The sequence below is a fragment of the Geotrypetes seraphini genome, chromosome 1 (assembly GCF_902459505.1).
Source record: "Geotrypetes seraphini chromosome 1, aGeoSer1.1, whole genome shotgun sequence".
Lineage (NCBI taxonomy): Eukaryota > Metazoa > Chordata > Amphibia > Gymnophiona > Dermophiidae > Geotrypetes > Geotrypetes seraphini.
Genome location: NC_047084.1, coordinates 174797720 through 174806546, shown reverse-complemented (window position 1 = coordinate 174806546; position 8827 = coordinate 174797720). Strand labels below are relative to the sequence as shown.

General features: G+C 39.7%; 1 protein-coding gene across 2 annotated transcripts in view; it reads right to left on the bottom strand.

Moving 5' to 3' along the window:
* Positions 1-395: 395 nt before the first annotated feature.
* The window catches only part of LOC117359300 (kelch-like protein 2), a 244718-nt gene continuing 236286 nt past the window's right edge, over positions 396-8827 (bottom strand). For both annotated transcript variants that reach the window (XM_033941843.1, XM_033941834.1), the window contains one exon: positions 396-3479. In XM_033941843.1, the coding sequence (XP_033797734.1) occupies positions 3451-3479 (29 nt within the window). In that variant the 3' untranslated portion in view covers positions 396-3450. The remainder of the gene's footprint in view (positions 3480-8827) is intronic.

Genomic DNA, 8827 nt, shown 5'->3' with positions numbered 1-8827 from the left:
GGCACTTGCTACACTTTTTAAAACCGGTTATCGGCCGGGACATAGGCTGGAAAAGCTCCGCCGCAAGGTCGAAGGCGCGGGGCCCAAGCCACGCGGCCGACCCGGTGTTGGAAGAAAAAAAAAAAATATTTTTTTTTTTTGAAAAAAGAAATCAAAGAAAGAAACAACACACGGCAAGAGTAAAAGGAACTCAACCCGCGGCGATGTAGAAGGCAAAAAATCGAATTCAATGGGCGCAGAAATGAAGTAAACTTCTTAGCTCCGCGGAAGAAAAAGAACTTAGGAGACACGCCCGAACTATCGGGCGGGAAGGCACTGGCGCATGCGCGGTGCGGGCATCTCGAAACTTCTGAGTTTCTTCAAGCAAGACATGCTTGTGAGACGTCCGTATCGGGGCTCTGTCGGATGACATCACCCACTAGTGAGAATACCTGCCTGCTTGTCCTGGGATAATAAAAGGTACCATGGGATACTTGAGATGCAAAGAATGCAAAACACCTCATTAGGTAAATTGAATAACACAGTTTGCAATGAATTCCGCTAGCTGCATTATTTTTCCCGCCCAGAAGCATCAGGCTGCTAACTCACACTCCAATGCTCCTGGGCCACATCTTAAGGGGGCATGCTTAAAATCATTTTCTATTCATTCCCCCTGAAATTGGTCCCCAAATGCACCCATTTCTCAAGCCCTCTCCCCCCCACCAGTTCTCCCAGAGCCCTCCTCAATCAGCTTACAATCAGCTTACCTGTTCAAATTCATGGTGTCTAGAAGTTCATGGGCAGAAGCATTCTCCAGTTACTCATGCCCCTGCTGGCACTGGGTTCAGAATGGTACTGGAGATCCCTAGTGGTAGCCTCATGGCATTATAGCTAGGGGTTGTGGACACTATTTTGACTCGGGTGCCTGCAGAGAAGTGATGGGCAGGTCTTCAGTGGGAAGACAGATTCCTTAAATTCCCAGATCCTTTTAGAGGTGGCACAGAAGCATCAGGCCATGGGTTAGCAGCCCAATGCTCCTGTGTATAAAAAACACAGCTTGAACGATTGATCATAAGCTGCATTATTTATATACCCTGTGGTACTGTGCCCAACTTTACCGTACCTTAACTATCACCCTTCTAAAATTTACAACTGACTTATTTTTAACCATTTTGTAAAAATAAAATTCTTTTTATTTAAAAATCGATTTCCCCCCCTTTAATGGTTTTACATTCCTGAATTCCTCTTCTGTATCTAGCAGGCCAACCCAGCAGATTCACTACATTTCAAATGATTAGATTTTGCATCAAGGGGGAAATTTTTATAAATGAGGGTCAAAAAAAATCAACACTGTACTATATTCTATAACAGACATTCGAGGATCTCAAGGAGTTGCACAACTGAAACCAGGTATAAATCTTGGCGTGCAGATTGGGTGCTGATCCCCAGAGTTCTACAACACTTTCTATATTTTAAGGGAACGCCCCCTTGCCTGCCCATGGCCACACCCCTTTGCAGATCTGTGCGGAAACACACACTATTCTATAAATTAGTGCATGTGCTTCTGCATGGATCTGCCATTTCTGCCCCATTTTTGTGCCTTGCAGCCATTACAATGCTTTTTTCATGCCTAATGTTCAGCGCAATATATAGAATTTCCTCCCCAAGTGAGGTATAATACTCCTTTTTGTTACATTCACTAAATAAACCCAGAAGGTTCTAGCTTACTTCTTCCTCTATATCTGGGCAACTATGCAAAGAAAATTGTTACAGTCTGCTGCATGTCTCAAAAGGCACAGCCGGAATCCTATCAGCCACCAGAAAGGCTAGTTTGTTCTGTAACCTTTTCTTTTTCCTCACTCTATGGGCTCCTTTTATGAAGCCACATTAGAGGTTTAACGCACGTAATAGTGCATGTTAATTTGCCGGCAGCACGCTAGCTGTTACCGCCTCCTCTTGAGCAGGTGGTAGTTTTTCGGCTAGCACGGGGTTTAGCACGCTAAAAATGTGCGTGTGATAACGCTAACGCGGCTTCGTAAAAGGAGCCCTATGTAAAGCCTAGAAGTATTTTGCAGACTGCTATGTCTTTCCTCATGACTATGGCAAAGACAACACCTGTATGGAATACAGAATTATTTTTTTTTAAGGAGCCATTCATTATATTTATAGCAATGATAATTTTGTCTTTGAACAAGCTATTTAACATCTTTTTTTTTTTTTCAGAATTGCAGGAATGGAAGGGACTGAAAATTTAGGTCTCATTTCTTCACATAGCATCACAGCTCAAAAAGGGGTAATCACCATCTGAAGTCTTTTATTTTTGAACTGTATCACAGAACATTTATAAAGCAGTAAACAAGATGCTCAAAATTTTATTGAAAGAACATGGCAAAAAACTGGAAAAAAAAATAGTTTTGGTCACCAGTAAATGGAGATAATCTGTGTATTATCTCAACAAAAACAATATTTAAACAATAAACATGGCCCAACTATAGAAATCTTTTCGTTGTGATCACCATAATAGTAAACTCATGCATACAGAAATTGCCTTATAAAACCATGCAGTTTAAGGAAAATTCATTCATTCCATAATTAACCTGAATTGTGTTTTTCATGCCAAAGATACCAGTTGGAAAAGTAAAGTACAGAATGCACTAAAACATGACCAGATTTAAAAAAAGAAAGCTCTGAATATTCGTAAGTGATAATCAATTCATTTCACATAAAACATAAACAACAACAAGAAAAAAAAAAATTCCTGCTTTATACATTTGTAAATAGGTTATCTTTTCCTTCAGAAGTGGCATCTTGTACTATTAAAGTGTATTAAAATATCAAAAAATACATTTTGCCTGACATGACACTGATTTAATTCAAAGTATTGTGCCAATTATAAATAGTAATAATCAACTTTCAAATTTCTTTAAGAGAGCGCAATCTATACATATATTTACTGTACACACACAAACATTTCATCATATTCATGTGACCGAATATGCACCTGCTTGCCCAGCCATTGATGTAGGCATCAACATTTCCTCAGGTACTGTTCACGTTGATACTTTTTTTCCCCCAGAGGAATATAATGTAGGATTCATTTTACCAATACACGTTTCACAATTTATCCTGCTTTATAGAAGACTGTGTGGTCGACCAAGCTTGAAGCAAGTTTCTTCTTTTGAAAGCAGTTCTCTTGTTTCAATTTGAGAAGCCTTAGAAACAAAACATGGTCCAAATGTCATTTTGAAAATTCAGAGACAGCTGCCGCTCATTATAGAGAGATCCTTACACGTTGCTTCTATCTAGAGTAATCTTCAGTATCTGTCACTCTTAATGGCTGAAAATCTGGGTTTCATCTTTGCCTCAAAGTGTAGGTACAAGTAGAGAAGTGCTAGAAATGTAGCTACTTCATAAGCGTACTTGTTGAAGCTTGTCTCCAGTAGTCAAAGTTGCTGAAAATCCTTTTTCCACTCATAAGGGTTTATCAATAACTGTAATTCCTAATGGGAAAAAAAATTAGAAAAATCATCATTGGTAAATGAAACTTGAAAATAAAATAATCTGTCTCAGTTAATGATTAAATTATCAGAGTAAAGAGCTGGACCAAAAATCATGAGTTAAACCTGAATGCTAATAAAACTAAATTATTATGGCTAAGCTCATAGAACATAAGAATTGTCATACTGGGACAGACTGAAGGTCCATCAAACCCAGTAACCTGTTTCCAACAGTGGCCAACCCAGGTCCCAAGTACCTAGCTAGATCCCAAGGACTAAATTCTAATCGGGAGCCAGCTCCAGAGAGGTGTGCGAGCACCGCTCCGCCCCTCCCCCGAGCCAGCGGGGAGAAAGAGAGATTTTGTTGCAGCGGGCCGACATCCTAATCGAGAGCCTGCTCTGGAGAGGCGTGTGAGCACCTCTCCGCCCCTCCCCCGAGCCAGCAGGGAGAAAGAGAGATTTATTCAGCAGCGCCAATGGCGCGTGGCTGTTCGGCGCACGGCAAGGTGCGTGCGCCTTTGGGAAGCGTCTTTTGTGAAGCAACCTCACAGATTGAACCCAGCGCACAACAAACCTAAGGGGATGAAGAGCCTTAGTCACTTCACTTTCTTTCCAGTTCCTCTACAGGGTAGTCAACCCTCCCACCTGCCCCACCATTTCCAGTGTCCCATGTCAAGTCCAACGACTTCAGGGCTCCCATGCCACCTCCCTCCTAACTAGGCACAATTGCTAGAGCCTACTACCACCAATACCGACAACCAGCTAAGTTTTTTACTAAGGTTCATCCAATAAGTTCTCTGCCAGACCTTGAGATGCATGTGTAATTGCTAGAGGCATGTGTAACTGCTAGAGGCATGTTTAACTGTTTAGAGCAGTGGTCTCAAACTTGCGGCCCGGGGGCCACATGTAGCCCGCCAGGTACTATTTGGAGGCCCTCGGTATGTTTATCATAATCACAAAAGTAAAATAAAACAGTTTCTTGATCAAATGTCTCTTTAGCTATAAATTATAATATTATTATAAAGACTTAGCCAAAAGGAAAGATTTTTAAACTATAAAGAGTTTTACCTCATGCAAAGTTGTCATTTCTTTAATAAGACATTAACTATTTTTTCTGCGGCCCTCCAAGTACCTAGAAACCCAAAATGTGGCCCTACAAAGGATTTGAGTTTGAGACCACTGGTTTAGAGGCATGTGTAACTGTTCAGAGGCATGTGTAACTGCTTAGAGGTATGTGTAACTGTTAGAGACATATGTAACCATCAGAGACATGTATAATTGTTAGATGCATGTGTAATTGTTAGTTGCATGTGTAATTATTTAGAGACTTGTATTAGGACTGCTTCAGAACTATATCCACTCGGGTCACCTTAAGAACTACATCAATCCCCTCCTAACAACCATACAAGCCATAAATCGAGAATTTTAGAAAAACTAATACAATCTTTGCGTTAGGAAGAAACACATTACCCTGCTAACATGAATCTCCTACTGATCTGTCTGATATGTGGTAGCATCAAAGACGTTAACTCACTCTACCCACAATTACAATCAATCCACTACCCTGATCTATCAATCATGCACATCATTAACCCACAAGAAGACATAATAAATCACATTAATGTTATCTCAAATAAAAGAAGACATCAACGAACCTTTAAAAAAAGAATAAGGCAAATAAAACCCATCAAAACCACTACCTCTACCAAACCTATCACATCTGCATCTATTCCTTGTGCATTTCTTAATACTAGATCTGTCAGGAACAAGGCTTTCCTAATTAATGATTGGATCATCAGCAAGCAAATAGCCTGCCTTTTTCTAACCGAAACATGGCTATTGTCTGAAGATGATCCAATAATAATTGATCTCCTACCAGACAATTTCAAAATCCTTACGCTAAACCGCGCAGGAAAAAAAGGAGGAGGATTAGCAATTATTCTTAAAGAAGGATTCGAATTCGAATTACTGGACTCCAAAATGACCAACCAACTAGAAATTTTAGCCTGCAAAATTAGTAACAATCAACTAGAAGAATCCCTATCCTGCATATTATTAAATATCCCACCAAAAAGCTGGCCAAAAGCCAAAGAGGACTTCTGTGAATTTGTCCTACATAATTCAATTGCCCCTTCCTACAATATTATCGCAGGAGACATAAACATACACCTAGATGAAGAGGACAACACAGACACAAAAGAGTTCAAAAACTTTTTATCCCTGCTTAACTACCTCCCTTTACCCACACAAACACATGAAAAAGGCCATCATTTAGATGTGGTAGCCATGTCCACAAAGGAAATCCTAGACCCTGTCATCACTCTACCCAAAGGCACCTGGTGTCACTATATCTGGTCTGACCATTTTACTTATTATTTCAAGCTAATCTGGTCTCATCGAAAATCTAAAACACGTTCGATGATAAAAAGAGAACATCACACAAGAGGTTATATTAATCCAGAACTGCAAACGGAGATAGAAGAAGGAATCGATTTCTGGGGATCACTGGACGACAACCAGCACATCCATTTTAGATAAAATTGCCCCTAAACGTAATAGCAAAAGCAGTGCAAATAAATATAACAAATGGTTTGACACCGAACTTCTAAAAGCGAAACAACTAGCTAGATGGCTGGAAAGAATTTTGAAAAAAAACAGGAGAATTAGCAGACCGTAACAAATGGAGAGCTAACATAAAAATCTACAAACAACTGATAAAAGACAAATGTAAAGCATTCTACTCTACTAAAATCAACTTATCTTGCAATGGTTCACAAGGAATCAATACAAAAGAGCTGTTCAACCTGATCACAAATTTATTCAACATCACTCGTTACACTATTCCCACACACAACACTAAGTTACCCTCTGTGAATGATTTAGCACTGCACTTCGATTCAAAAATTAAGAACCTAAGAAACAACTGCTCAAAAAACGACCCTAGTGATCATCAAATAGCTAACATACAAGGAAATGAAATACCAGCAGACATGATCTGGAGTTCCTTTCAAGACTTAGAATGGAATTATACCAAACTATATAACAAATACTCTAAATCTTATTACGTTCTGGACTCATGCCCCCAGAAATTATGAAAGCGGCGCCTTTAGAATTTAAACTATTGTTGCTGCAATACTTAGCCCATAACCTAAAAAATGGGAAGTTCCTCACTAACAACCGTCACATAATAATAATCCCAATCCTAAAAAATAGTAAAGAATCTTCAGCCCTAGTAACCAACTACAGACCCGTAGCATCCATTCCATTTATTGTAAAAATCATGGAGGGATTGGTACACACCTAATTGATAGAATATCTTGATCAGTTCTCTCTCCTACATGAAACTCAATTCAGTTTTAGACCTTTTTTCAGTACAGAGACAGTAATTGCGGCTATTTTAGATAATCTGCGTCTATTGTTTAGCAAGGGCCTCAATGCCTTGGTCATGCAATTCGATATGAGCTCCGCCTTTGATCTGGTAGACCATGAATAAATGCTACAATGCCTGGAGGCTATTGGTATCAGGGATGAGGTGTTGAACTGGTTTCGTGGCTTCCTTATATCCCGTACCTATCAAGTACATTTCAATTATGATTTCTCCGAAACCTGGAGCAATCCATCTGGTGTGCCGCAGGGGTCACCGCTATCCTCACTGCTTTTCAATGTCTACATGTCCTCACTGGGCGTGCAATTAACCCAGCTAGGGATAAAATTATTCAGTTACGCAGATGACTTTACGATTATTATCTCATTTGCTGACTCTATCTCAGAAACTATTCCCAAAGCTTCGGAAGCTATAAACGTGATGGAGCAATGGATGACAGACTTCAAATCAAACTTAATTCAGAAAAAACGAAATTCTTCGTTGCTTCTCCACATCCGCTTGACATCAAGACACCACTTTGCATCAATGAACTTAGTTACCCTATTCAATTCACCATGAAATCCTGGATCAATGCCTAACCATGAAAGACCAGGTGGACTCCTTAATCAGAAAGGGTTTTTTCACTCTCTGGAAACTTAAATCCATTAAATCATATTTCGATACGTCAGCATTCAGAACCCTGGTTCAATCCCTCGTACTAAGTCAACTTGACTACTGTAACATCGCCTATTTAGCAATTTCCCAAAAGAATATGCGATGTTTACAATTAATGCAAAATGCAGCGGTCAGACTAATCTTCGGGCTAAAGAAATTTGATTATGTGACACTCTACTACCAGCAGTTGCATTGGCTACCGATGGAAGCACGCATAAAGTTTAAGTTTGCCTGCCTCTGCTTTAAAGTACTATACGGACTAGCCCCTAAATACATAACTGACCTTTTCTCCTTTTCAGCCAACAGACACAAGAGAAGCTCACAATCGAACTGAAAAAACACCATGAACACCTTCTCTCACATCAAGCAGCATTATGGGGTAAAGACCTAGAACAATTGCTCTCACCCACTACTTATGAGGAATTCAGGAAGCGTCTAAAAACACACCTGTTCCTGAAGTATCTAGACAACTGACCCGTACATCTTTCTCCTCAATAATGATTTTCTTGACCTATTAATCACTTTCTTCCACCTCTCTTAAGTCCAATCAATTTGTACCTTCGTTTAATTTTTGTAAACCGCATAGAACTTCACGGTACTGCGGTATATAAACTGTTATTATTATTATTATTATTAAAACAGATTTTATGCTGCTTATCCTAGGGATAAGTAGTAGATTTCTCCAAGCCAACTCAATAATCTAATCTAATCTATTTGTGAGTCGCACAAACCTATACAAGCTCTAGGCGACTGAAGATTAAACAGGGAGGGAAGGGGGAGAAGAAGGGGAAAGGGAACAATAGAAGGAAAGGAGAAAAGGCAAATAATTAATTGTCAAACAGATAAGTTTTTGGTTTCTTTCAGAAGAAGTAGTTGGCCTCCTTTCTGATAGTTTCTGGGAGATTGTTAAAGGTTTTTACTCCCAGATAGGTTAGCATGCAGTTGAAAATTTGCTTGTATTGAAGGTTCCCTATGGGCGGTAGGTTCAGTTGAATTCTGTCAGCCTAGCTGTCGCTACCATTCAGCATTTTTAGTTGGCATTACTTATGTCAGCGAGGCCTATGGGAAATTATATCAATCTGACTCTGGTTTGGGAATGCAGATAGACCCTGAGGACAGGGAAACTGTTTTAAGTATCCCTGATATGGTTTTAAGTAGCCCTGATAGCCCTGATTAAATCATGACTAGCTAAAAGGTGTTAATGTCTGATTAAGAGGGTGCTTAGGACGATAGCCTGCTTGAATGGAACAAAGAAGCCAGAGGCTAATCCCATCACCATGCTTGCAAGTATTACACCCTCCTTTATCCATTA